The sequence below is a fragment of the Hippocampus comes genome, unplaced genomic scaffold (assembly GCF_001891065.2).
Source record: "Hippocampus comes isolate QL1 unplaced genomic scaffold, H_comes_QL1_v1.1 scaffold330, whole genome shotgun sequence".
Classification (NCBI taxonomy): Eukaryota; Metazoa; Chordata; class Actinopteri; order Syngnathiformes; family Syngnathidae; genus Hippocampus; species Hippocampus comes.
In genome coordinates, this window is record NW_017804754.1 from 86,895 (window position 1) to 114,782 (window position 27,888).

At 46.4% G+C, this 27,888-nt stretch overlaps 4 protein-coding genes across 8 annotated transcripts; 2 read left to right on the plus strand and 2 right to left on the minus strand.

Annotated features, from left to right (window-relative positions):
* Positions 1-49: 49 nt before the first annotated feature.
* Positions 50-5,658, minus strand: luc7l (LUC7-like (S. cerevisiae)). Of its 3 annotated transcripts, none has more exons than XM_019881394.1 (10): positions 5,426-5,658; positions 2,816-2,910; positions 2,537-2,635; positions 2,290-2,400; positions 2,056-2,199; positions 1,572-1,748; positions 1,385-1,473; positions 928-957; positions 704-859; positions 50-596 (listed from the first exon to the last, which is right to left on the minus strand). In XM_019881394.1, the coding sequence occupies exons 1-10, from the start codon at positions 5,484-5,486 to the stop codon at positions 482-484; spliced, it is 1,077 nt and encodes a 358-aa protein (XP_019736953.1). In that variant the 5' UTR covers positions 5,487-5,658; the 3' UTR covers positions 50-481. The 3 variants fall into 3 exon arrangements, with proteins under 3 accessions (XP_019736953.1, XP_019737101.1, XP_019737022.1); XM_019881542.1 differs by lacking the exon at positions 5,426-5,658 and adding an exon at positions 3,807-3,874; XM_019881463.1 differs by lacking the exon at positions 2,816-2,910.
* katnip (katanin interacting protein) lies at positions 3,590-27,711 on the minus strand. Its single transcript, XM_019879072.1, has 28 exons — positions 27,705-27,711; positions 27,090-27,115; positions 26,298-26,392; positions 25,949-26,124; positions 25,249-25,355; positions 25,067-25,168; positions 24,748-24,897; positions 23,789-24,026; positions 23,328-23,459; positions 22,746-22,888; positions 22,369-22,475; positions 21,508-21,604; positions 21,212-21,418; positions 20,661-20,798; positions 19,226-19,982; positions 18,331-19,104; positions 17,922-18,130; positions 17,647-17,722; positions 17,372-17,549; positions 16,978-17,143; positions 16,579-16,888; positions 16,375-16,485; positions 16,026-16,165; positions 15,815-15,916; positions 15,506-15,666; positions 14,922-15,007; positions 14,207-14,435; positions 3,590-4,299 (listed from the first exon to the last, which is right to left on the minus strand). The coding sequence occupies exons 1-27, from the start codon at positions 27,709-27,711 to the stop codon at positions 14,377-14,379; spliced, it is 4,854 nt and encodes a 1,617-aa protein (XP_019734631.1). The 3' UTR covers positions 3,590-4,299; positions 14,207-14,376.
* fam234a (family with sequence similarity 234 member A) lies at positions 5,787-10,577 on the plus strand. Of its 3 annotated transcripts, none has more exons than XM_019880977.1 (12): positions 5,787-6,091; positions 6,599-6,897; positions 6,976-7,086; positions 7,224-7,406; positions 7,575-7,699; positions 7,921-8,053; positions 8,303-8,435; positions 8,519-8,659; positions 8,932-9,013; positions 9,258-9,410; positions 9,487-9,577; positions 9,876-10,577. In XM_019880977.1, the coding sequence occupies exons 2-12, from the start codon at positions 6,630-6,632 to the stop codon at positions 10,085-10,087; spliced, it is 1,632 nt and encodes a 543-aa protein (XP_019736536.1). In that variant the 5' UTR covers positions 5,787-6,091; positions 6,599-6,629; the 3' UTR covers positions 10,088-10,577. The 3 variants fall into 3 exon arrangements, with proteins under 3 accessions (XP_019736536.1, XP_019736706.1, XP_019736622.1); XM_019881147.1 differs by lacking the exon at positions 5,787-6,091 and adding an exon at positions 6,195-6,343; XM_019881063.1 differs by lacking the exon at positions 5,787-6,091 and adding an exon at positions 6,371-6,478.
* Positions 11,899-12,850, plus strand: cox6b1 (cytochrome c oxidase subunit 6B1). The gene is made up of 3 exons (XM_019882344.1): positions 11,899-12,256; positions 12,488-12,588; positions 12,664-12,850. Exons 1-3 carry the CDS (start codon positions 12,010-12,012, stop codon positions 12,715-12,717), a joined length of 402 nt encoding a protein of 133 aa, XP_019737903.1. The 5' UTR covers positions 11,899-12,009; the 3' UTR covers positions 12,718-12,850.
* Positions 27,712-27,888: the final 177 nt, after the last annotated feature.

A 27,888-nucleotide genomic window follows, 5' to 3' on the forward strand; every position in this document is an offset into this window, starting at 1 on the left:
AAAACATGACAGATAACTCGCAAACATTTCCAACAAATTCAATCTTTTTTTTTTTTTTTTTTTGCCCCACTAGACATCGCATTTTAATTTACTCTCACTACTTACTGGCCACCTCCTCCAAAATAAAACATACTACGTTGGGAAAAAAGCAAACCAACAAACATGGCTGACATGTAAAGGACCTTAAGGAGAGCTCCTAAGAAACAAAAACGCGCATTCCAAATTCCGATTCTGTATAGTAAAAGAAACGTAATAAAATAGTATTCACAAATGTATGACTTCTGTGTTTGCGTCACTGTTCATCCGATAAAAGGAAGGCCGGCAAATCACAGAGCTAAGGTGAGCATCGGCGGCTTGATGTCCGATTGTGGATTGGGGTTTCGTGTGAGTCAAAGAAAAAGGGAGGCGATGGAGGACTATGTGGAACACTGCTAAAGGGACAAACGAGATGGTGGGTGTGGTGCGAGATGGACGTTGGCCTTCACGGGTCTTCTCTGTCATCTGCCCTCCGAGAATCCGACCTGCCGTTGACGCCGTCCCGCCGCTCGCGTCCCTGTGACGCGTCTCTGGACGAGCGATCGCGGTCTCTGGATGACCTGGCACCAAAGTCACACACCCACACACCATTTAAGTAGCCGTCGGCCTCCCCCCAAAAATGCCCATCGGTCATGTCATGGTGGCGAATCCAAGAAAACGTGCGTACTTGTGTCTGGAGCTCTGCTCGTGGCTGTGACGGTGGCCTCGGCTTCGGGAGCGGGACCTCTGTCGCCTCTTCCTGTCCCTGGAGCGAGAGCGCGAGCGGCGCTTGTCTCGGGACGAGGAGCGCGAGCGGCGCCTCCTTCGGTCACGAGAACGAGACCTAAAAGGAAGACCAACGTCTGAGGGCAACAAGTCCAAGTACAAGTGGGCTTCTTTGTAGTCGCTTACCTTTTATGCTCTCTGCTGCGGGATCTCGTCCTGTGGAAACAATACAAGATGTTATTAGGAGAAAAAAAATTATAAGGATGTAAATGTCAGCTTCTGTGCTCCTGAACAAAATAATCAATGTTGCAACCTGTGCAAGATTATTATAGCTGACAAAAAAAAAGAAGAAAATAACCAAAACTAAAATGGAAAAAAATACAAATTTCCATTGACAATAGTGCTTTTAAGAAAAAGAAAATAACATCTTACGTTTATTAAATTATATTGTCAGTTACATAGCAAAAAAAAAACAAGAATACTAAAATAAAATGAAGCATTGTCAAAAAATACAAAGGAACAAACCTGCTCTAAAAGCTAATTAAAACGAGCTAGATTTTTTTTAAAAGTCAAAATGAAATAAAAACCAACTGCAAAGAAAAATCCCAAACTATTATGACAATCCAGTCACAAACTCTCTCACCGTTTTTTCATCTTTTCTTCCTTCTCTCTTTCTTCCCGTCTCTTGAGACGATCCTGGTTGCGTTTCTCCTGCTTGTCCACGACGGTTTTCTGACAACAATTAAAAAAAAATAAATAAAAATTTTTAAAGCTTCTGGATGAACAAGACGGCTTTGCGGTAACGTGGCGAGCGTCATCGCGACACACACCTTAAGTTGGTCCAGCTTCTCTCGGATCTGGATGAAGCCCAGGTGGAGCTTGCCGCCAAAGTGGTCGGCCAAACGGCGGTCGTTGTCGTGGAGACCCAGATAAGCCGAGCACACCTCGCAAACGCGCAGCTTCTGCTGCTGGAAACTGGAGGCCGGCATGGAGTTTCTGTATTCCTCCTGGCGGAACACGCAAAGGTGACAAGAAGGAGTCAAGAGTCAAGTCGAAGCAACGAAAACCTAAATCAGAAACAGTCCGTGAAATTCTTGTGATTTTGTAAAAGGACAATTCGTCAAAATTGTTACATCAAAATCTATTTTTAAATCAGCTCATTAAATTGTTCAAAAGTTTTATGGGTTATTATTAAATCACCAGTTAATTTATGTACTGTCACAATTTTTTAAAAATACAATGATATCAACATTGGAAAGAAGAGTTAAAAAAAAATAAGAATGATAATGTGTTTTCCCACCACGGCGGCCTCACCTCTGCATCCTTCTTCCTACTGCGGACTTTCTCCACTTCCTGCAGCACCTTCTGGGATTCCTCCACGTTGCCCTCGGCTCCGAGTTGCTCGGCCTTGGCCAGGAGCTTCCCGATTTCCTCGTTCAGCTCGTGGACCTTCTCCGCCTGTGGCGCCCATTTAACAGCCCCTTATTTGTCACCTCAGAAAGACGAAATAAAAACCAAAACAAACATCTGACGCCACACAAGACAAACCTTGGCCGCCACTTCGGCGCTGATCTCTTCTTGAGTCTCGGCCAGGCGCTTCTTGGCCAGTTCCGTCCTGCGGTCGCAGTCGGCGATGAACGACTCCAAGTGATCGACGGCCTTTGGAAGGAGAGCCATGAGCCAGTCACAAAACAACACACACACAAAAAAAAGCACAATACCCAACCCACGGCGCAGAGGCAAAGAGAAACGGGTCTTGACGAGTTCTTTTTCGCCTTGTGGCGAGGTCACTTACGTCCAGCTCAAAAAACAGCTCTCGCTCCTTGGAGGCAATTTCATAGTCTGCTCGGAGGGCCAGGTCGTGGATCTTGGTACACTCTCCCAGGTCCATGCGCTGTCCAGCAAAAAAAAAAAACAACAAAAAACCCCAAACAACAACACTTCAATAGAAATCGATGAACAGTTTCGCAAACCAAGTGAAAAAAAGTGCATATTAATCACAATACTGATGGGCGGGGGAGAAAATTGCAATGAGGGTCCAAACGGTTGCGCCCGACGACAGCTTGACACTCACGGTTCCCGACAGGATGTCATGCGGGCAGCAGTCGAGAAGGTGACTTTTGCAGACTCGCTCGTCCGAGTACTTGACCCTCTGGCGCGTCTCGTCCCCTGAAAGAGTCCACAAGGCGGCCAGTGAGAACGACCTCACGTACTCGTCGGTGAGGGCCAGGCTTCAGCTTTGGACTTATCTGACTGCCACTTTTGACAACGCGTGTCGCACACGCGACACAGTATAGCCGCATTCAAATCAGCCTCAGCCCAAAACGACAACAAGAAAATCTTGTGGGTCATTAGCATGTCTTAGGGGCTATTCCGGAGCAAACTTGGCCTCTGTGGGCGTACGCGGGAAGCCTCATTGCGTGACTTCATCGGGCCTCAATGACATTATCACAATGGCAGCGGGGCCTCGAGTCTCACTTTAGCTCATTTTCAGGCTCGGCGTCCACACGGTCATGCGCATCATTTGGTACGTCAACGCAGAGGTTACAAATGCAAATCAATCCGGGCGTGTGTTCCCGGGCCAAGCCAGTTACAGACATCAAACAGTGACAGAAAGTAGGTTTATACACACTGCGATTTGCACCACATACTGTACCCTTCTGCATCTTCAAGCCCTCGGCTGCAGAATTTTAAACCGGCTGTGGGAAAGTAAAAATGGGGAACAGTTTTCTTGCCAAACCTGCGGTAAGAAGTTGGGAGTCATACAAGAGTCAGAGCGAAAATGATGTGTGTAAAGTGTTTGTTTCGTCTCGTTTCAAAAAATAAATAAACCAAAAAAGACGTCTACTGGTTTGCTGAGAAGGTTTTTTTTTTTTAATGTTCATTCAGCGCGACCAGACGTCTTTAGCAGCTTAGCACTACTCCAAATTTCATATCTTTTTAAAAAATTAATGAATTAAAAATAAAAGAAAGGAAAAAAAAAACCAGACTACAATGACTCCTGAAAGGCAAACATACTGTTTGGATATTGATCATAACAGCTTTAAAAATTATGTGTGACTCACGGCTCGATGAACATGAGGCTTTTCTGCAACTCCTTTGCAGATTGATGTAGGCTGGCAAAGATACACTGAACCTTAATGAATAAAATAAAGGGGCCACAATTGTTCAGTTTGTATGCAACATATGCACGGGAAGAATTTGTTGATAATTTCAGCACACGCACGCTCACATTCACTCACACTGATAAGGATGATCCACAGGGCTACAAACGGTTAGGATGAACCTCGTTTTCGGCCTACTATAAGACTCAGCAAGTCATTTCTGTGGTCATGTTTGTATCCAAATGGTGGAAAACGCAATTCAATTTTAGACTGGCGTATACAAGTGAAAAACCGTCAACCTGACTCAAAAGAATTCATCGATAATGGAACCTCCCCCCCACAACGTTACTAAAAACAACAATGTGCATGTGAGGTGCCAGTATTATTTTCACCACTTGTGGTTGGCATCCTCACATTCTACAGTCGTATTTGTGACCGTTTTGTGTGTGTGTGTCTTTATAAAGGCAGGGCCAAGCCTGGTGAGTGACGTCAGTGAATGAAAGGTGTTGTTAGCTGTCTGTTTGAACTTTGCTGTTTGTCAGCAGCTTGTTCATGGATGTGCTCATTACATATATGTTTTCTGACACGTGTCTAGAGCTGTGCCTTGTAAATAGATATTATTATCAAATATATAATGATCTATAATCCTCTTATCGCTTATATTGATAGATTGCCCTTGCGGCTATTGAGGGAATCCTGTAATTTATTTTTCTCGAGGTTATAATAATTTTATTGGATGAATGGTAGGAGGCAAATTTAAATGATACTTCAATAGTATCATCGGGCCCAACCGATTAATCGACTGGCCAATTCAATGCACCGATATTAGCTTTTTAAAAAGTAAAGATCAGATTTTTATGACATATCACAAAGATAAATCTTGGTAAAAATAACCGGCGAAAAAATAAAATACGGGACCAAAAATGACATTTTTATTCATACTGCCAAAGATCAAAATCACGCTCAAAATGTCTCTATCAATCGATCTTTATTTTAATTCTTTTCACTATACTGCATTTCTTCAAAAGCTGTTGCAACACCAGATATTTTGAAGGGTATTCATTTGGTCACTGGATGTTGGTTAATCATATTTTGATCGTTTGATTGTGTGGTCTCAAAATACATGTATTTTATAAAAGCATGGAGAAAAGATCACATAAATTGAGATCAATTTCAAAGAAAAAAATTAAAGGAGGATAGATATCGTTGTATAGTTATAAAATCACGAGATAAGGTCGTAATATCGTCACCTTGAAACCGTTTACAAATTCCCATTTTTATCCATTGGCAGCCCTTCAAGTGTTCGCTCTGAGATTCTGGTCGCGCTCAACCGTTAGCCAATTGCTAAAGCTAAAACACACACAAAAAAAAAAAACACGGTAACTGGAGAGTCGTTATTGATCGCTCAGTTTTACTGAAGAAGAAAAAAAGACCAATGGATACAAACATATAACCACGTCATGTGCGCATGTAATAATGAAGTTTGCCTCGTTTGCATTCACGCAGGCCTGCCTCACCACTGGCTCCATCTTGGCTAGCGAGCTAATGCTAGCTGGCCTAGCATGCAAACAGCCACTCACCATCCCTCGCCGTTCCCATCAGCTGGTCGAGCAAAGCTCGCATTTGAGCTTGGGCGGACATTGTTGCTGGCTCTTTCGTCGACGGCGCTGATACCAAAGGAAGCGGCAGAAAAATGGAAGCTTCTGATTAATTGTAGGAGTGAAAAACTGTCATTCGGTCGAGCATCGCCGATTCCAGACGTTCTCTAAGCGTTCTTTTTTTTAAGGGGAAATTGCGTCGAATGCTGTCAAAGTTCCGTTTAGGGGTTGCAAGCGCAACGAGATGGAGCATGGCATAAGCGTTCGAGAACCGCAATATTATCCAATCAAAGCGGAGTTTGCTGAGCAGTAGTCTACATATATCCAATCAGAGCGGAGCTTGCTGCATAATGTGTATTACCCTGAGTCATACTTTTCAGGCAACATTGCTAAACCAGATATTGTGAATTGTGTAATGGGTTGCCCTAGAAAATGTCACTTTGTGTGACTATGATTGGGAATAATGAATTATAATAAATCTGAAAATGTGTTAAGAATTGCAAAAGGAATGTCTACCTGACAGACAAAATCAGGGTTAAATACTTAGCAAATTTTGATCCCCCCCCCCCCCACCTTACTTGCGTACGGGGGACAGCCGTACCTGTCTTCTAGCTTTTTAGCCAAAGATTCGTGAGACGACGCTTGAAGGTGAGTAAAAACTTATTGATTTTAACTTTGAACTCACGTTCCAATGACGGCATCTTTAGTGGTTGCTCGTATTGCAGCTGTCGTGTGGCGTTGAGGGGAGGGGAGGTCAGGGGGGTGAGGGTTGGCCTTTTCGCTCAACAAGTTAGCAAACTGCACAAACGTGAACTCTTCAAAGCCGCAAACTCCAAAATACGAGCGTCGTGGCCGTGCATTCAATGATTTGTCACCAGAGAAGCGTAGCTACTAACTTAGGTACTCCAAATGTATCTAACGTAATCGATCTCTTCTACGCCTGCAAATACAAGTTATGCTAGTCCTAGTTTGACCTGTGCTGGGAAGTATCTGGAGTGACCTTTGGTTTGCATCAATAGGCCAACATTCACAAAGGTAGATGTAGCAGAAGTAACTGGAAATCTCACATCGACTACTGTACAGCCAGGGTTAGTTTTCATGGGTGTTTTGATGTTGTGCCACAGATGATCATTGAATTTTGCCTGTGTCAAGCAGATTTGCGCACAGCGATGCACTAAAAAGGACCATGGACACGACGGACTGTCCCACCGAGGGTGATCCCCTGAAGAGCGGAGAGGACGGAGTGGAGCCGGGGACGGCGCCTCCAGCCACCGAATTGAAAAGAGGCTGCAAGGAAGTGCTGGGGCTTTCCAAACTGACCCACTGGCGCACTGCCGTCTTCTTCCTTTCCTTGTTCCTCTGCCTCACCGTGGTCTTTGCCTTCTCCTTCATTATCCCGTGTCCTGTCAGACCACAGTATCTCGCTTCCTGGAACAGGACATTCCCTGGCGCAGGTGTGTGTTTTTTTTCCCCCCAATTCTTGATAGTGTCATCACAATTTGGGATTTAATGTTATTCTTCTTTTGCTCCAGAAACCTATGACTTCTTAGCCTTTCAAGATGCAAGCAACGACAAAGTAATGGATGTCCTGCTTGTGGTCAAGGCCTCTGAAACCAGCCTGAACAATACATGTGCAAATGCAGGTAAGATAAGGCCAAAATCCTGAGGCAGATATACGTTTCACTACCTCACCACGATGCCCTCCAAAAGCCTTAATGATTGAAATCAAAACTTTGGGGACGTAAATGAGAGAACAATTGGTCTTTGTGCATTACCGCAGGTCTGCCGTCGCCGTGCGTGTTTATGCTGGCAGTGGATGGGACCGACGGGGAAACCCTGTGGGAGCGTCCACTGGATCCGGACTTCCATTGGGCCCAGTGTGGCCTGGACACAAACACGGGAGAGAAGTGGGACTGTCTGCTGTTTCATTCCGACCGACTGTCAGCGCTGGACAAATCGAACGGTAATGGGTGATCACTTTTTTTTTTGTTTGCCAGGATTAAAAGTAAAAAGCCCAAGAAATCTAATTAGGTACATTCAAAAAGGAGGTTGAGCGACCGTTAGAAATGTTGAGAACAATGGGCACCACAACAGTCACAGTTTGATAATGTGTGCGCGTGTGTATTACCAGGCGAGGTCAGGTGGCAGCAGCCGCATCCTCCTGGTCTGCACAGCAGCCTGCCCGTGCTCAGCGTCCCCGATCTGGACGGGGACAAGGTCAGCGACGTAGCCTTGGTGGCATCTGACAGCATGCAGGTAAATAATCAGATACTCAACGCACACAACATTGCATCCAAACAGGTCCAATGCAAGAGTTGCATCCCGAAAACAAGGTCTTCTAATATCGACTTTGAATACTATACACTGTAGAATGTGAGGGTGGCGACCCAAGGTTAACTTGTGTTGCTGAATACCCGTCCTAAAATTTTCAACCCTCCTTTTTTTATTTCCTAAGCTAAATCTTCTTTCAATTGTAGACTCAGCTGGTGTTCCTCTCGGGGAAGACAGGCGTGCAGATTGGGTCCACAGTGGCTCTGAACACCACAGAAACATCCGGTCATCTTCTCCAAAAGACCGGGGAAGGCGCTCAGTACCTGCTGCTGCAAAAGGGTGAGTGAATGTCGCGAACCCCTGCTGATTATTAACAGAATGCAAAGTTTCGGACAAAGCCTTGACTATTAGGAAAATAGTCATTTGTCTCAAAAAGTTTTAATTTTTTTCCCTATTATTTTCTCTTCACTGATAGTTTTACATGTTGACTGTTATGTGCAAGCGGTTTTTATTTTATCGCGGTTGTAGTTTTGTATGACACCTTTCTGACGTTAGTGACCCGGATGTTGTCTGTGGCAAATTTTCCAGACACCGGGTTGTACGGACTGGCCCTGTGGAGGATTGCAGCCAAAGCCAAAGAAGGGCTGGAGGCGGGCTTCAAGAAGCCGAAACAAATGGAGAGAAAAACCGCGGCCGCATCCGGATTGGTCCCCGTCTACGAGTAAGACACCGTGTGCCGGGACTTGACTCGCAGGGCACGTCCGCGTTCTCACTTGAAAACGATGTTTATCCGGACGCATGTAGGTGTGACTCACTGAGGCGTGTGGCGAGAACAGACAAGGCACAGTCGTCCAACTTGATGCTGGTTACGGGCAACGAGGTGCTCTTAATAGATGGAAAGACATTACAGCCTCTGTGGAATTTCAATACCACCTCAGTCTTTAGGTAACCATTTTGGATTCATATTCAGTACAAGATGCATTCTCAGTACGTGTGCTCTCTCTAGTGGTTTGCAGGAGAATCACTTCAATGTTCCAAACCATTCATTCCAATACAGTGAACTTGTTAAGTACACTGGAGTTGTATTTTTAGAATACAGTACTGTAATTACTTTGACTTGCACATGAGATAGTTCTAGAGGTCTTGTGAAAATGGATTAACGGTAAAGTTAGTTGATTTATTGTATTTCTTTTTTTTCCTATCTGACATTCATTTAGGGAACCTGGCTTTGGTCACTTCAACAAAGATGGTATACTTGATATTGCGCTTGAGGAGGATATGGACAACTCCACCAAGAGGGCAAGTTGGAACTCGTCAGTACAAAAAAAAAAAATGGATGTGGTACCACAACATACGTGGCAGCCCTGAGGTTTAGTAACAGTTATGCTAATTTACATTAGCCCGGCTTTGGTGTTTCGCATTAAATTATTAACACTAAGTTACAGAATTAAAAAAAAAAAAAAGGTCTCGATATTGCGGATTTTGACCCTGTTGCATGTTGGTCAGGAACGTGAACTCACAATGCTTGTCTTTTTCCCCACAGGTGGTGATCCTGGACGGGAAGTCCGGTGAGGTGCTGTGGAAAGTGGACCTTGTGTCCAGCGCCAACTTGCCTCGACCCACCTCCATACACACCACCAACTCCATTTCCATCTTTGTGTTCTGGGGGCTGCTGCCCTCGCAGTCCAACTCCACCGTAAGGCTTTTGTGATCGAAACGTCTTCGCACTGCTCGCTGCTATGCAAGATGTGAAACGAAGATCTTCGTTTCAGGTCGAACGTCGTTCTTATATGCTGTATCCGCTCTACTCCAACGTGCTGCTTGAGTCTGAAAACATCGCGGACCACATCGTTACATTTAAAGGTACCACATTCGTTTGCACCCCCGACCCACACGGTACTGCCTTTTCCCCCCTATTAGATCAATCTTATGGCCAGATTAAATCGAAACTCCTACCCTGAAACCTCAAAATGGATGTTGACCAGCGCAAGCCAGTCGTTGAATCCAATCTAACATCAATGTCCAGTTTAAGACCCAAAATCGAGACTGTTGGCTAGACATTGAGTGCATGGGACTTTGAAAGGCACGACCTGGCCTGGTGAGTGACGTGGGAGCCAGCGAATAAATCAGTAAAGTTGGCTGTTGTGAATTTTTATGGCAGCGACGTTGATGGAGAGAGGACGTCACGCCGCCTTCATCCTGCTGACGGGTCCCGACGCCAAGGACACGGAAGGCACAGTCGTCCTCACGAAGTGGAAGCTGAAGCATGACGTGCCTCAGAGCAAGGTGCTCCCCATCGACGACAGCGAGGCCACGGAAACGGACGACAATATCAAACAGGCCTTTAACCGACTGCGCTTCAGCGATAATTGAACTAACCTTTGGACCAGTTGACAGTTTTTCTGTTCATTCCTTCTGTGTCAAGTGTTTGTTTTTAGGCCGCGCGTTTGCATAGACAACAATACATGGTTAGCCGGATAGCGTGATTGCCTCAGCCATTTTTTTCAAGGTTTTCAGAAAACGAGAAAATAAAGAATTAAAACAAGGTCAATGAAGAATTAAAACAAAGTCAATCTTATTTTTTAATTTTGCGGCAAGTTAAAAGATGATTGAGGCAATTACGTAAGCTATGACGCTAACGATTCTAGATGGTGTTTTGTCAAAACAGCTGCTGTTTTCCCTGACAATCACACCGCCTGCTGAGAAATCCATCTGAACCTTTTGCTGTATTTTAACTTGCACTTTCTCACAACGATGCAATTGTTTTCTTTTCCACTTAAGCTCTATTGTGCAAATCTATGCAATTGTTTCACACCTGTGCTGTAAAGGTTAGTGGGGGTAACTGCTGTACATTTTACCACTAGAACAGCCTTAAGCTTTTACATTTCAACTTGAACTACCCCGCCACTTGTTACAAGGATGCACTGTGTGGTTTTATTTTCAAGATTCGCTGAGGCAGTGAATTCTTGCATATTGGTTGTAGCGCCTTATCAATCAGATTTATAGTATTTTGGGGATTTATATTTGTAAGATTTTTATTTTTGCCCTATGTTAATATATTCAAAATGTGTTGCTCTGAAGGCAAGCTTGGTTTTTTTTCTTAAGTTTCAAGTTGTTCAATATTAAAATGATTTTTAAACATCTGGAACTGTGATCCACCTAATGCACCAACACTCGCACTTGATTGTTTTTATACATTTAGTATGACTTTGGGAGGATGCTATGATACAATTTAACAATGCCGGACCGTGCCAAATTCATCCTTCCTCATTGAAATGAATTCCATTAATTTGTTGCAGCATCAAACTGAAACCAAGGTACCACTGACAACAAAAGTGAACCAGGGGACCGCAAAGGTTACCGTTGGCGAACTGTGGTTATCACGCGCATGCGCTGTGTCCGTTGGATTCAGTCACGTACTTCTTAGCTACAGATCATAGTCCAATGATAACGTACAGTTGTACAGTATGGCAATAAATCACTGGGAGCTATTTGCATTCTAGTACTGCATTTAAGTGTACTGTAAACCGTGTTTGACGTGGAAACACCTCTCGAGTACTCTTGAGTGGGCAGTGCACAAACCGGAGCCTAAACATCACTTTTAATACCGGGCAGATGCAATGTAATCATTTACTTGTCAGACTACTTCCGCATTAGGAGACGTTCGTCGTCAGCCGGGAGGCGTTTATCACTGGAACGTTACACTTTGCACTTCTGAGCCTACAAACGACAGCAGACATCCAAGCGATACGAGCATAAGGTAATTTTTATTTACTTTTAAAAGTAGCCTATAAAACAGAATATACTCTTACATTATATCCATATTCTGCTGTGTTTTCCTCGAGGGCATAGAAGAGATATTTTTTAGAAAATGATTCACCTTTTCTCAAACCTATTTTTTCCCCCGATGAATAATTCTATGGTTCCCATACATTTTTTTTGACCACTCATGTCGCAGTTGTTCTTACAATATTGCCGTTCCAATTTTTGCAAAAGATTAATTGGCCTTATTTGCCCAATTTGGCAGGCAATTTTCCAAGATCGACACTTTATTTTGCAGGGGCTTACAGTCTGCAGTGGTGGGAAGTAACTGAGTGCAAATACTTTAACTTAAAAAAAAAAAAAACTCTACTCCTGGCCACAATGTATTTACAGCTGCATCACAATAAATTTGAATAGTGTCTAAAGCTTCATTTACTCAAGCGGTTAAAAAGCAAAACACAGATTTCCTGCAGACATAAATATTCCATGATTTTATCAACAATAAAAATATGCAGCCCCGACTTTTATGAAATATGCTTAAGTTCACAAGCACGTGCACTTCCCAGTGTAAACTTTTGCCACCTTTGGCATGTGAATGCCATGTCAGATGTTGGAAATGTGAGCGTTTAATGAAGGTGCTGCTGCCGCTGCTGATTAAGGACACGCGGGTGACGATGGCTGAGGACATAAAGGCCAAACTGGAGAACTATCGCACCGCTCCATTTGACGCCAGGTTCCCCAACCAGAACCAGACCAGGAACTGCTGGTCCAACTATCTCGGTAAGGCTTCCAGCTCACATGAAACATTTGATCTTTTTGCCAACCCTCTGCATTGAAACTACATCACGAGATGCGCTCTGTTGGTCTCTTTCATCACGTGCTAATTAAGTTCTTTCCCCTCCAACCTGTCCCAAGATCACCGGACTCGAATAACAATTGTATTGTCGTCATCAGTCTGTGACTAGACAAGCTAATAGGTGTTGTATGTTCTTGTCGAATGGCTATTAATAGATTACCATCGCTGCCAGAAAGCTCTGGATGCAAAAGGTGCGGACAACGCCCCATGCGAGTGGTACCGGAGGGTCTACAAGTCGCTCTGCCCCATGTCCTGGGTAAAGAACATCAATCCACTGTTTACATGAAACTGCTCCGTGCAAAACGTTTTGATTTGACATCGTGTCTCTTAGATCCAGAAGTGGGACGAGCAGAGAGCGGAGGGGACGTTCCCCGGAAAAATCTAACGACCACCGTCAACACAGACGAGAATGTGATTAACAGCCTTGTGCTTGTGCTTGGGGAGCGTGTTGCTCCATCAAAAACTTTACCGACTCGAAATGCGCATTCCTTACAATCACCATTAAAAATGTAAAGCAGAGGCTTAATAAATATATTCTATATTTATCTCACTTGTCTCTTGTCCTTCGTGCCGGGCAGTATTCCAGAGTGCCTTCCGAGTACTTTAGAGTACTCCCGCGAGCTTACTGCTAACACATCATGGAAAACTTCATTGATGGGCTCACACTTTACATTGATAGTAGCGTAACGGATTATTTGACATTTGGCTTTACGCTAACAGAACGTGAATGCCCTTGACAGGGTAACGGAAAGTAGATTCAACACCTGGGTAGGAAACAAAATGACATACAGTACACATATATACAATTTATTTGTCTTTGAAACAGGTCTACATGTAATATACAGCGTCAAGATTAGAAAAATAAATAGGTTTTTTTTTCCAAAACACTAAATTCCACACATACAATAATCGTCACCCCATGCTGAGTTCTGACGCCACACACACTCAAATGAAAGACATATTTTATATACGAGGAGTCATTCAACTTGTGGCTTATTTACTCAAATGCAGCTCGTGAGACTTTCCCACGCGACCGTCGCAATGAATCGAAATGTAGCGTACGAGACAAAGTGATTGCGTCCCTTAGTGAGATCGTTGATCCCGGAATTTGAGGTAAAGGTCAGCGGTTTCTGCATATTGGAAGTCTTCCGTTAATGGCGCCGACTCAAAATCCAAGCGTGCAAATATAAACAGAGCTGACCAAATGACTTGAGTCGCGTCAAGTGATCCAGTTGGATTGCAACTTGGGTAAAGGTCACTTGATTTCCCAACTCCTTTTCGACATGATGTCAAGCTCAAGCTAGCATTTGGCAAGATACACTACAAAGCTGCTTTTATGGTATTTCCTCAAATAGTGACCTCTCTTCAATTTGATACCCGTTCCTTTTAATTTGAGAAGAAAATAAGAGTAACTGGTCATTCCTTTCCTTAATTTCAGGCATTGCAATTGGACATTAGAAAGTTCATTGCTTAAACCACTATATGGGAGAAGAGGGTTTGTTTTGAAGATTGACGCACGAGTCAGCTTGGTGTTACGCAAATGCTCATACCCGATCAAAAGAGCCCACATTGATAAATGACCATTAGCTACCAACAATTGTGTGCATAGCATTACATTGGATGAGCAAAGAACCAGGCTTATCAGTGGATTCAATGGTGAATAATCAGTGGATGTAGAAAGTGAGTGAGAGTGGACTGGCTTTTGATTCGACTTGATGTATCTACACGGCACAGGCAGAGTACAGGCACATTAATAATAAGGCTGGCAGAAAGCAGCCTGACGGGTTTATTTAGCCTGGCAACGAGAGAGCCGCTGACTCTGTTTGTAGAGAAGGGATGGGAGTAATCCAACCAGAAAGTGGAATACACTAAACGTGTGTGTGTGTGTGTGTGTGTGTGTGTAGCGCAAAACCGTTGTGATCAGTGCAAAACGTGTCCTCTTCGGTGTGGCTTATGCACATCACGTGGAGTGTTAATAAAATAAAAAAGGGAGAGAGAGAGAGAGGAGCTTGCACCCACCAGAGGCGTAATAGTGAGCCATAAATCAGTACCTCCTCTGTCCGTGCTTGCCAACGTCAGTCATGCAAGTTTTAGGCCGAAGAGCTGAAATGAGGAAGAGGGCGGACACGTTATTAGCGAGCCGAGTTAACCTTTTTGTTGTTAAAACATAAACTGCTCCTGGGGCACTGTGCCCAGATGCATTTAACCAGGGCTGTCAAACCCATTTTTGTCACGGGCCATTACCGTTTCTCTTGGAGGGCCGTTATGACTGTGATACCAGAGGTCGGGAAGAATGGTTTACTCAACTTATTGTATTGCTCTGGCGCCCTCCAGTGGCATCTTGGTGCCAAGGAGGCAATTTGAAGAGAGGAAAGAAAAGCCGTGCTTTGCAACCTCTTATGAAATACGGGGACGTGGCTGTGTTCAAAATAACCTAATCATGTTAACTGGGATTCAGCACACATCTGCCACCGTTTAAAGCCCCCCAAATAAAGTAACGCTGCTCAGCTACATTTCAATTGGGGTCTGGAGACTTTTTCTAGCCACTGCAGAGAATATGAAAATGACTTTCACGTTGACATTGCTCACCTGGGTCTGCGGCCTGCTTCTTCTTGTTGTGATGGACGATCTGATTCTCATTGGTCATCTTCACATCTTGGTCCTCCACGTAGTTACTGTGGCGTGAAAAATGCACACGGGTGGGGAGATACAGAGTCAATCTGCTGTTGATTAAGACGGAAAAAAGGTTCGACAAAATAATGAGGCTGACAGCAAACTCGAGGGCAGAGGTGGTGGGGGAATCACACATTCAATGCGAGGTAAGAGTGGGAGACAACCAGGCGAGGGGGACACTGGGGCAATCTTCAATGTGAGGAGTGACCACAGCGGGGCGCTCTACAGCATTACTCACTGTTTGTGGCGCCGGCTGCCATGAGGGCTGATGTGGAAAATTACACATTATATTCAATTCAAACGCACAGCTTCCGAAAGTTTGCTCATTTAAAGGCATATATTCTTTATCCTCTGCAAAAAACAGCTAATTTTAGTGCAGCTCTTTTCCAAGTGGGGGGCCTCTATATGCAGCAACACTCTTGGTACAAAATGTGACAATCGCACAAAGGGCAACTCAACAGTGCAGCGATTAATACCTGCGCCCTCAGATGGCGTCTTACCTGATGACGGTGTTCCTTTCGCGGTGTGCAATGTACGCGTTGTCGGTGAAAAGGATGGTGTGGTATGGCACCACCACTTCGCACGTGGGCAGAATGCCGCGGCTCATGTGGCTCACGCTGTCCAGGATGCCGTTGTAGACCAGGAGGTCATCCACGAGCAGCTACCCACACACACACATGCGTACACAGAACTTTTGTTGCTGTAACATTAAGCTCGGAGTTGTCTCTTCTGTATTTATAAAAATAAGCTCAAAATGTGGAGAAAAAAATGTATGCTGTACCAACATACGAAATATGGAGGAGGCTCACCCCAAATTCCTTAACTCCTCTCTGCGGGGTCTTGGAGTAGTTCCACAGTTTAATCATGGATACGGTCACCGGCTGATCAAAGATGACATACACGCGGTTCACCTGCATGCAAAAGAAAAAATAGCTTTATTAGCAAAAACAAAAACAAAAACAAAAAAAAAAAACAGTCCAATCTTTCAATTGTTCTCTTTCCTTCTAGCTGCACACTCACCAGTCCCGGGAGCACTGGAGCCAGCCACATGTGTCTTCCATCCTGCGTGCTGTTGATGCCGTCTATTAATTTATCCGGAGTCCTCACGTCGCCGCTCACGTTGTCAAGTACGTTGACACTGTCTGGGAAAGCAGCGATGTCTGGCAGACGTTGAGGAACACGTAATTAATAGGCTTTTCTTTTTCAACACGTGTTGGGCAAGCAGACGGATGCGAATTGACTACGTCGGGCAGGCTGATGCCTCCTGACTGAGAATGAACAAACAAACGCCAGAGAGATGTTGCACCATTTAGCAAGGGGGTTGGCGGTGCATTTTACATTATTTGCGCTCCACGGGGCAAAAGGATACTATTGTCACTGAGGCTGATCTTTTCATGATTCTGGTTGTAGAACTCGAGGCCGTTGAGGCCGATGTAGTAGGAGTCTCCCCAGGTGGTTAACAGCTGCAGTTGAAAGATGACTGGCGGGTAAAAACAAAAATATTATTAAGGAATACAGCACACAAAGAAGCCAATTCTCTCACAAGCTTTGCATCCATCTGCACAAAGGATACATCCACAAGGCATGATGGGAGCTTCGTAATCCATGCTGGCTTGTTCGGCTTTCTTTGCGCCTCGCCTGAAGTGGACACAAGCGCATGGCATAAACGCATTTCTCCCACCAGAACGCGGAGACGCGCAGACGTGTTTGTACTTGTTGGGGTGCTCTTCAGCACTCTTGCTGTCGGTGGGCGTCTGGAGGTAGTCCACGAAGAGGATCTCTTGGGCAAAGTCAAAGTGACAATTGCCTGGGCCTTTCCTGATAAGGAAGCCCTCCACTGGGGAGATGGCCACGTCGTCCATGATCACGTGGATCACCTTCACCTAGGGGGTAAACATTTTCGGGGTGACATTGAATTCATCATGAGCCCATCACACGAGGTGCACCGACGCAAACTCCGACGGGGTCCCACCCCTCTGTACGAGTCCTCGGCCGACTTATTGTAGTTCCAGATGCGGAGCCCGGCGACCGTCTGCGCCTGGGGGAAGGCGATGCTCACTGTGTGAGGCTCTCCGTAGGAAAAAGGGATTAGCCACATGTGTCGGTCATCTGTGGTGATGTTGTGGCCATCGATGAGCCTGCAAAGAAATGACGCGCCGTTTTTTTTTTTTCCACATGGTAGGGTCAAGAAGGGTCTAATCATGGCCGGCAATGAATTTAAAAAGGTCAGGAATATTTAGGGTGATGCCATTTAGGGGTGCACGGGGCAGTTATGTTGAATGTGTTAAATTATGATGTGGTCCTCAGACAACGTTCACCAAGACCAAGCGGGGTCTTGAGCATTCCCACAGAATCAACAGACATACTTATCGAGGGTGCGCGAGTCATGTTCGTATCGGGGCAGATCATTGAGGCCCCCCGCTGAGGCGGCCATGACACTGAGGTCCAAAGGTAAGCCCTCCCCATCTTTCCCGACCACCTCCAGTCCCGTCAGGCCCATGTGGTGCGAATCGCCCCATGTCGATGCCAGCTCCAGACGGAGGCCTGGTCGGGGTTTGAAAGAGAGGCGTGGTCAGCATTCAGTGAGGATAAACGCTGAATTTGGGAGGAAGGAGCAGAAATGTTCAAAAGATGCGCTCACACTTTCCAGTGTACGTCCCAGGAATCTGCTCCATGTTCTCCAACTGGCTCGCGCTGGCGTTGAGGTGAAGTTTCAACTGTTGAGAGAAGTTGCGTGCATGGATGTTTTACGGCTGACATCATCGTTTCTTGTAGCGCCAAAAACAATGGAGAGTGATTTTCATGTGTGCAAAATGTACAATTGTGGGAAAAGTAAGATTTATTCATTTATTTTTCTGTCGTGGAAAAGAGTTTCTCACATCATCATTGTCGAGCCGTTTAAAGCCGTGAACTTACGGTGAGGTCCTCCTCTCGGAAGCCAGCCTGCGTGAAAGGTCTTTCCTCTCCCTCGCCGTCTGCAGTGCGCGGCCTATGCAGCTCCTCCTCATGCACCGGATTCTCCGATCCTTGGCTCTCACCGAGGAAGGTTTCGTCAAAACGGGACATGGCCTCCAGGATGTCATCGTCGGTCGTGAACAGAATAGTGTCCCCGAATTGATCCAGCCCTGAGTTCCGATAAGGTCAAATCAGTTAATCAAGAAAAACATCAAAAGCCCAAATTTGTCACATGACCAAGCACCTGACACAATTTATAGCAAATGAATGTTGCCCACTGAAAAATGCTCTGAAACGAGTTGTTGGCTGGGAACACACACAGACACACACACACCCCACAAGAAAAACAAAATATAGTATGATTCGATACCTCCCGAAAGAGTCCCGGAAGCTTTGGCAATCTCGCCCCTGAAGATGCACCTCCCATCGAGCATCATCTCCACCTCCTTGACTCCTCGGAAGGAGTGGATGCGCGACTTGTTGTAATTCCACACGCGGATCATCGCGACGTGGTAGGCGTGTCCGAAGTCCAGAAAGATGGTGTGGCTCCGACCCGGCGTGAAGGGGGCGAGCCAGAGATGCATGTCATCCTGCGTGCGATGAACACCGTCCGTCAGGTTGGTGACCACGCGGGGGTCCTTGCCGTACGCGGGCAGGATGTTGATGTCGGGGGGGTCGGCGCTGATGTGAGCAGGTCGGACGGGCTCTCCGCTGGAGCTGAACACTTCCAGGCCGTTGAGGCCCACGTAGTGGCGGTCCCCCCAGGTGGACCGAATGTTGATGAGCAACCTTTGGCCCTTGGGGAGCACCGGGATCTCAAACTCTTCCTCCTGCTCCAGGAAAGAATCCCCGTCCGGGCCCTCGTACGGCAGCCCCCGGGCGGCCGAGGCTGAGGAAGGCGGGCCGGCGGCAGCGGCCGAGAGGTTGACGGGGACCGCGGGGGAGCCGCGGCCGTGCTGTTGCTGCTGCTGGAAGTCGTCAAATATGTCGCCTTCGAAGCCCATGTTGGAGATGCGGCCTCGTTGGCACTGGTTGAACTTGGTCAGGGAGTCCCACGATTCCATGAGGGTGTCGTCCCGGTGGCTGTGCCCCAAAGGCCTCGGGGTCCGCTGCCTCCTGCTGGCTCTGGCTGACACGGTCGCCTCTACAGAAAACATCACAATGAGACCTGTGCCAGGACTGGATTGGAGAATCAAGCAGTATTATTTCGAGACCTCCACCTCTGTCCAAAAGCGGACCTGGTTGGTCCTAATGAGCGTCCCCACCTGGATTTGATTTCATGTGTTGCTCCTCCGTCTGCCTATTCCTTAAGGAGCTCCTTCGTCCACTGAAGGGCCGCTCATGCTTTGGCTCTCCGAGCTCGTCGAGCAGGTCGCAGCTGAGGTCCAGAGATTCGGCCTTCCACTGCGCCCCGTTGGGCGCTCTCTCCCCTCCCCTGCACACCCGACCGGGGTTACACGGCAGCTCCGGGAGCAACGATGACGATGAGGCCGAGGATGGCGATTTGGGCTCGGCAGCGGGCGGCTGCTGGGGCACCAGCCAGCGCGGCCGCTCCCTGCTGGCCTCGCAGCCCTCCGGGGCGGCTCTCTTCAGGGGCTGCAGCCACTGGGGGGTCATCCGCGAGGAGGGCGGCTGCACGGTGACCGTCTGCGCCATGGGGGCGGCCTCCTCAAAAGAGTTTCTTTGCGCGGAGGAGCGCCGAGCGGCGATGGGTGGAAGAGGGGCGTGCGAGCTCTCCTGAGTGTTCATCATAGCTTGGCTTGACGCATCTGATGACGGCAGGGCAGAAGTGAGGTGCTGGTGCGCGCCGCTGTCATCGTGTCGCAGGGGGCTTGCCCCCCGGAGATTGTTTCCCGAAGATGATGTGCTGGAAAACAAGGAATCTGAAGCTTGGAAGTCCTGGAGCTCGATGGTGTTGCTGTAGTCGAAGACCTGATTCCCGCAGCCCCGCTCCAGCTCGCCTTCAAACACCAACGTGCTGTTGAGGTACAGCTTTACATGGCGTGCACCGATGTCAAGTTCCTGTTCAGAAAAAGAACCCCGCCCTCCCCACCCCATATTTTGAGCAACAGAAACAAGTTCTATTTTTAGAGGGCTTTTTATACACTGCAAAAACGTAAATCAAAACAAGACCGAATGCTCGCCACTTTCAGATCATGACTCAAAACGCACCTCTGAGAAAAACAGACACGCTTTGGGCTTGACAGAATGAATGAATGAATACATCTCGGATGCACCGAATTGAGTCGCACCAGCGAGCACTAAGTAGCCGTTCTGGATAACGACATGGCTGAGGCCCATCTTAAATCCGACTGATCCTCTTGGCAGAGGCGGCACGGAAACCCCAGTCAAGCGACGACATTCCCACCCTTTATCTCCTTACCCGACACGGTCACTCGTTCACTTCAAGGAGGTCTCTCATCTTGCAAAGAAACCACAAAAGCAACACCTTTTGGGCAGTATGTACCCCTGAATGAACAACAGCGAGGATGAAAGGACGCAAGCCTACGCTTCCTCTTGCACTAATCTTCACGGCTAATCTCTCTGTGCTCCACATTTGGGACAGACTGAGTGGCAGTCCGGCCAGCCACTGCTTAAAAGGAAAGGCGCCCCTGACGTAACGATACGGATGAGGGCATCCCCTTCGCGGCAATCAAAAGAGCAGCAGCGCAACGATAGGGAAAGCAAACGGGTACTCACGCTGAGGCTTCTGTTGTAGTTCCAGATTTTAATGCGCGATATCCCAAAGTCTGCCGAGCGCTCCGTGTTCCGGATGATGAAGTAGAGTTGGATGGGAGGGTGGAAGGGACACGTCCACATGTGGCGCTCCTTGGTCGTCTGGAAGACCACCGCAGCACAGCCAAACAAATCAGTGAACGAGATTTGTTCTCTACACGTGCACATTGGGGGCGTCATTTCTTTAAATATGTCACCAAATAAGAGGGCTCGATTTACTTAAAGGTCCTTTGTTGAAAGCAGATATACACCAGCACAACCGTGGAATATACGATCGATATAAAAAGTCTTCCCACCGCTCCCGAAGTGTGTGTGTGTGTGTGTGTGTGTGTGTGTGTGTGTGTGTGTGTGTGTGTGTGTGTGTGTGTGGGGTGTTTTTTTGTTTTTTTTTTTTTTGTGATCTAACTCCCTCACTCAAAGGATAACAAAAGGGTACCTAATTTTGTGGTTGGTGAATTTCCAACCACTTTCTTGGATGGAGAACCTCAAACGCATCAGTGAGGCAGGAGACTGACCTTGGCCCTGCCGTTGACGAGCACCGGCAGATTCCCGGGATAGTCAGCGTTCCTGATGTCGAGGTCGTGCGGCGACACATACAGCTTCTTGTTTCCGGGTCCGAAAAACTGCAACTCGGTCAGGCCCACCTGCATCCCGTGCCCCCAGTTGGACAGGAGCTCCATTGTGACGTATACAGCAGGGGGGACCTCGGACGAGCGCCTCGGCTGCCGTGACAACATATGCAAGAAAAAAAAAAGGCGCTATAAAGGACTCCTGACTCAGCATTATTCACAAGGGAGGTTTGGCGACTTACCGGCGGTTTGCTGCAGTCGCTTTTGGCACCCTGAGGAATGTTGAAGGTGGGTGCAGCTTCCAGCTCCTCCAAGGCTTTCAGCAGTTTGTGCCGTTCCCTGAAACAAAACATGACCACCTTCTGCTTCCTTCTCTCTCAAATCATCATCATCATCATCATCATCATCATCATCATCGTGCTCAGGAGGTACAAAGAAAAGATTCCGTTTTCATGTCGTTTCTATAAATAGTACACTGCCATGCTTTCGGCCTGCAAAATGTCATGGATAACCACAAACACAAAAAGACTGGAATAGCGATTCTCAAACAGGGGTTCATTCAATCACGTGGGGATCAGATTTTGATCCCCCAAAAAGCGCTGTTGGTCGGCCTGCACGTCATAAAAGCATTGGGGGGAAAAAATAACGTTTTTTGATTTAAATCCAAAACATTCTTGAAAAAAAAACAGGGCTAAATCTCCAATTAGTGTTTTCCACATTTTCCCTTGTGTGACTTTTTTTTTCATTAAAAAAAAAAAAAAAAAAACTTTTTCCCCTCATTTATCTTTGACTTCAAAACCGTAATGATCCAATTTGTGAGATTGCAACTTTTTATTCAAACAAAATACGTCTTTTTTTTTTTCCTTGAACAAATACAGGTTAATTCTCCTTCAGACTCCAACCTTTACCCTCATTCATGATCGTCACGTCAAGATTTTTTCTCTTAAAAACATTTTTCAATGACTATTGCATTTCGAGGTACGCTTACGAGCTTGTCACGGCAAGTCAACCGTTCGAATAATGAGGGCTTCCTTGGAAGGGTTTCGCCCACGGATAGGACTGAGAATACAAAAGCCATCATCGTGTGCTTATTTTGCACCAACCTGGAGCCCATGAGTGTGATTCTCTGCATGGCCAGAGTGACACTGCTGTCCTCTTTGTCGCTGCTGTTACGATGCATTAAGCCGTTCATCATCTGCTGCCCTCCGCCCTGGAGCAAGTGAAGCAGAATGGAAGAGTTGCACGCACGCACACACACACACACACACACACACACACACACACACACACACACACACACACACACACACACACACACACAAAAAGCTTTTGGGTAAGGGTTTAGTTGCCAGCCAAATCTGTCACTGGATTAAAATCATCAACATTCGTAGAGTGACTAGTCTACAGTGACAGCGGGGACAAAGTCGGAAAAAGCGTCGGTGTGTGTGTGTGTGTGTGGGGGGGGGGGCATGATGCTGACCATGTTGCGATGGAAAAGCTCTGGACTCTTGTTCTCCGTCTGGATGGCCTCGCACACCCCACGGGCCACGTCGTCTGGGTCCTGCTCCATAGTCAAAGCCCTCCTGGCTGTTGACAGGGGCCTCTCAGCCTGACTTGTCGGCCCTCAAAACACGCACACATTTATGTTATGAAGTGTTTCCCCTTCCTTTGTTGAGCCAAGGCACATCTCATTAGAAAAATCTCACGGCAACTTTCACGCCATATGCATTGTTACTAGTATGCATATGAACTGCACAGGTCACATTTTTGAGATTTGCTTTCTTGCAGTATAATTGGAGCGTCCAAAAATCAGATTGATGGGATATCTGGGTTTCACAGTGGAACCTTGTGCCGTATCCGATCAAATCATCTTTCCCCTATCCAAGCTGATTCGTAGCGAAAGGCAGTCTAGTCTACATCCCGGACCGGTCGGCAGTCAATCACGGCATCGTCGAGAGGGAACTGAACCCACGCTGCCTGTCTGGCGAGTCGACCACTGCGGCGTCAGTGACCCGCGTTTGTCTAAAAGGATGCAAGTTAACTGCCGAAGCAGAAGACTTACTTGGACTACCCCAGCCGTCTTTTGAAGGCGGCATGTCTAATGTTTTGCTCTTGACCAGCAGTGGCTTGGCGGGTAGGACAGAGTCACTGTTTTCCTTCCGCTTTGCAGACAAGGAGCGCTCAAGCTTACGACCTGGAATAAAAAGGTGGAGAAGAAAAGAATTTCAGGCTTGGATATACTTCCATCTCCAAAAGACATTAGAATTGGATTTCAAATTTTAAAAACAATTCTAATTCCTGCTCGCAGGATAAGCCATGACATCACCGTTTCCCGTGCGCTGATTGGTTGGACGGACCTTTACAGCCGACTCTAAAGTGCATTACAGTAATCCAGCCAGGATGAGACAAAGGCGTGAATTACTGAATTCCTTTTTTCCACCATGTTACTCTCAGTGATGAAGCAGTTGGAAAAAAACAAAAACAAATCATATTTCACATATCGACGTGGACGGTGACACCCACCTTTAGGTGCCGGTCCAAAGTCGAGGACAATGAGGTTTGCTGGGTCAAAATGGTGTGAACTGCTGGGCCGAGGGCTGGAGGAAGACTTGGAGGACGACAAGGGAAGTCCCAGTTCGTCGAGACTCTCTGTACTCTCGTCGCGCTCAATTTGCTCCTCCACCCACTCTTCGTCGGACTCCTCCCCCGCCGAGCCGCGGCTGCTCCGCCGCATGCTGTTCTCCAGGCTGCGCCGTAAAACCTGAACACAAAAAGTTGCTGTTCATAGACATGCCCTCGCATAGTGCCGAATATGGCATGTCACCGTTACAAAATAATTCGTTCTTGCATCGACAAGAAGTGGCCGAAATACTCACAATCTATACTCAAGTAGAAGAACCGAAGAAAAAAAAATACACTTTAAAAAGGTAAAAATGAAATGTGACTGTCAATGACATACGATACATAGTTTTGATACCTTGAAATGGTGTCCCTCTTATATTACATACAGTACTTACATACGTACTGAGGAAAAAAATAATTCACATCACTCGTTGCATATTTTTAACCACTAATTAAAAATGTGTTTCCAAAATGTCAGAAAAAGCCTACTAGAACTGCTGAAATTTTGAGGGCGTTAATTAGAGGCACTTTAGATGTCATCGAACGTGAGCTTGAATATTGATTGGTGCGCACACGCTTGTGCAAACACATTGTACCACTTGTCTAATTTTAAGTGCCGACACTAAAGTTTAAATTATTTGTCCTGGTCTCACGCTTTTAGATCACAAACATGTAACATTTGAACAAATGTGTCAACTTCTGTCCAGTATATATCGTTTTTAGTCATATGTGGGAATAACAACAAAGGAAGAGTGTGTAAGGAGATCTGATTCCAAATGTAGGGTATAAAAGGGGAAAAAAATCATCAGGCATTGATCATCTACTTAAGCACAGCAACAGGGTATCCCCCCCGCACTGACCTTCACTTCCTCGAGATTGAGAAGCACCTTTTCGCTATGCTCCTGGCTCGCTTGTCCTGCTTGGTTGTGGGGCCTGGAGCTGAAGGAGCGTGAAAGCGCACAGCTGTCCCTCGGGGAGCAGGGAGCGCTAGGCGAGTGTGGGCCGGAGCTCTGCGCGAGTGGCGGTGGTTGGATTGGGGAAGGGTGTGGGAAAGAGGGGCGCAGAGATGGAGAGATGCTAAACGTACAGCAGACAGCTGCAGCTGACACACAAACCCTCCCATTAAAAAAAAAAAAAAAAAAAAAAAAAGAGCACAGAAGCTTGGTGTGTCCATTGTACCTCCATGTCTACACTTTCGTAAGTCTCAAAATCATCACAGTAGCGCTTTTCCGGGCATATCTTCAAATTCGGTCCATCCTCTGTTCGGATTATGACGGACTCCTGTTTGAACATGGAAATACCAGGATTGGATTTCAAAACACATGGATCATCAAAAGTACCAAGAAGTGTCAAGCGCGTACCTGTGTCCATTCTTTCCTCTGGACCTTTCCGGGGGCGGTGTGGCTCCGGCGCTTGTGGCCGGGCTCCAAATCTTCACTTAGCTGGTGGGCGCGTCGACAGACATCTGCTGATGAGTCACAGCACGAAAAAGGGGAACATGAAGAGCGTGCGGCGTGCCGCGCCGTTCGCTCGCTGCAGATGGAGCGCTGCAATTATGCACGCAGATGGTCCGCGGCACATATGAGGAGGCATGGAAAAGCTGCTGCCCAGCTATAACTGTCACTATCGTTTCTTCAGTGGAGACTGGACACGTGATCACGGCACGCTAACTTGATGGAATATGTATGCGGTCGTATACAGTATTTATTGAGGTCACTCCAAAGTTAAACACTATTGAAGTGTACCAAACGCGTACAGCGGAATTATTGTACATGTTCTAGTGTCTGCGTGAATGTATGTGCCTTTTTTTAAGAGGCAGGGCCAGGTACGGTGTGGCATGTGACGTCTGCGTGCGAGGGCGTGAGCCTGAGCAGCAGCTTTTGCATGAACGAGCTCGTGAGTTTGTTTGCGTTTGTCATGCTCGCCAGCCGTTATTAATGGCTGAAAAGTGTATCGGAGACTGAGGCTCTCCTTTCCCATGTGCGAGGGCATCACAGTAAGTATGTCAAAACCCATAGAGTGAATGTTTGTGGGTTTTTTCCTTGACCAGAAACTACAAACCTGCTGTACACGGAGTCCTCCAAAAGGGCGTGGAGGTGACAGGCTTGTGGTTGGTGCTCTTGCGCTGCCTCTTGCAGGACTCGGCATTGGCTCCGTTGAAGTAAATAGAAAAGCCTTGTTCAAGTCTTTCCAATTCTATGTCTCTGGGGCCTTTGGCTTTGAGGCGATTCAGGATCCTGTGGACCATAGACAAGCTCCACTGAAAACTTCCAGTGTAAACTTTCTCAAAATGAGGAGCCGATCATTGTTTTCGCAGTGTTAATCAAGGACTAAAAGTCATGGAAGACTTAAGCATCTTCACTGTGAAATCCAATCGGCGTCCCCTCGAGAGCCCGTGTTCACACTTCACCTGTTTCTGTGCTGGAGCTCGATTAAATATTCATCGGCGTTGTCGTCAACGGCGGCAGCGGCAGCGAGCTTCCTTCCTTGGCATGCCTCAGTCTCCTGCAAGTGCACATGCACAATGCACAAACATGGCACGAAAGCCGACCTCAGTTGTTTGACTGTACACAGCACACTTCACTGCGACCACAATCAATAAACAGCACACTGCCCAAGTCAAATATATTGGTAAAAAAAAAAAAAAAAAAGTTATTTTTATGCAATACAATACATGCTGATTTATATAGACAAGGACCTACTGAAAATTTGGACAATAATTTCAAAATCCCCAGAACCTGACATCAGTGGGTTGACGACACCGCACATCTCAGTAGTACTACAATCTAAAAATTCCTCACAGGTATCAAATTCAAAGTGCTTATTCAGGTAAGATAAGATAACCTTTATTTGTCCCACACTGGGGAAATTTGCAAATTATTATAACACATTAATGTTAATGTTTGCTCAACAAAAGGGATTCAAAGTGGACTATGGGCTGCATCTATCCTTGACCACTTGAGAGATTACAAGACATTCAATAGGCTACTTTGAATTAACAACAACAAAAAATGTAAGTGTGAAATTGAAAAAAAATACGGGAAAACAACTACTGCGCGGTTTCCAATATATGTTCTTTTCGTGACAACTTCGCTAATACGATCAAATGTTTGCTTTCACCGGCATGAGGCGGAGCATCCATTTATATCCATGCACCATCATGCAACATCAGCAGTAAAGAAGAAAATCCCAAGACCCTTACTTGTGATTTACTACAGGCTACTGCATCTGACAATCAGCAGGGAGGAGAAGACAAGCCAGGCAGGGAAGAGGAACACACAATAGTGGTTAAATAGCATCAGTTCAGAGACTAAAGGAAAGCACTGGAAAACAAGTGCTGAAATGAAAAAGAACCTCCTCTCCGACTTGACGTGTTGAGCAAGAAAGGATGCGGCCGGCTGTGGATTTGGTTCAATAAAACACTAAGCCGAGCGAATGTGGCCTACCTCGTTTTTATAATCCATAGTGCGGCGGCCGACAGTGAAACAGATGCTGTGTCCACATAACCTCGTGGTGCGTTCCGGCGCCCTTCGGAAAAAGAAAACAGCACCGCCACGCCTGACCTTGCCTTGGACACACCACGAGGAAAGACCTCAACATTTACGAGGGCTGCATCCACCGCGCATGAACAGTAATGGGAAGCTGTAGTGGGGAAACATTGTATGCATCTTCGGAATGCATTTTTCAGCACGGTCAGAGAATTTCTGTGCTCCATGAACACAACCACGATGTGTCACTATAGAGAAGCCTTTATTAGGGGCCTATGTGATGATCACAATTACGTGTGCTCTTTGTTGAAGTGGATTTAGACTCTAACAGTCCATTTTGATACTTGACATTATATACTTTACCGTACACAAGTCATAAATGCCTCCAGAACACCGCCATTCGTGGCTAAACACACCTTTTTTCCCCTTATCGATGATTCCAAAGTGTGACTGTCTTGCTGTTTTTCAGGTTGCATCCATCTTCCACCCGAGTCGAGAATTCTTCGAATTATA

Coding starts and splice junctions, on each gene's coding strand:
- luc7l (XM_019881394.1), bottom strand. CDS start 5,486: ATGTCCGCCCAAGCTCAAATGCGAGCTTTGCTCGACCAGCTGATGGGA. Junction 2,200..2,289: donor GCGCCGAAGTGGCGGCCAAG/GTTTGTCTTGTG, acceptor TGGGCGCCACAG/GCGGAGAAGGTCCACGAGCT. Junction 860..927: donor CGCAGCAGAGAGCATAAAAG/GTAAGCGACTAC, acceptor TCTTCCTTTTAG/GTCTCGTTCTCGTGACCGAA.
- katnip (XM_019879072.1), bottom strand. Junction 24,027..24,747: donor TCAATCTCGAGGAAGTGAAG/GTCAGTGCGGGG, acceptor TTTTGTGTTCAG/GTTTTACGGCGCAGCCTGGA. Junction 15,008..15,505: donor GAAAGGAACACCGTCATCAG/GTAAGACGCCAT, acceptor TTCACGCCACAG/TAACTACGTGGAGGACCAAG.
- cox6b1 (XM_019882344.1), top strand. CDS start 12,010: ATGCTTAAGTTCACAAGCACGTGCACTTCCCAGTGTAAACTTTTGCCA. Junction 12,257..12,487: donor CTGCTGGTCCAACTATCTCG/GTAAGGCTTCCA, acceptor GGCTATTAATAG/ATTACCATCGCTGCCAGAAA. Junction 12,589..12,663: donor CGCTCTGCCCCATGTCCTGG/GTAAAGAACATC, acceptor CGTGTCTCTTAG/ATCCAGAAGTGGGACGAGCA.
- fam234a (XM_019880977.1), top strand. CDS start 6,630: ATGGACACGACGGACTGTCCCACCGAGGGTGATCCCCTGAAGAGCGGA. Junction 7,407..7,574: donor AGCGCTGGACAAATCGAACG/GTAATGGGTGAT, acceptor GTGTATTACCAG/GCGAGGTCAGGTGGCAGCAG. Junction 9,014..9,257: donor TGGACAACTCCACCAAGAGG/GCAAGTTGGAAC, acceptor TTTTCCCCACAG/GTGGTGATCCTGGACGGGAA.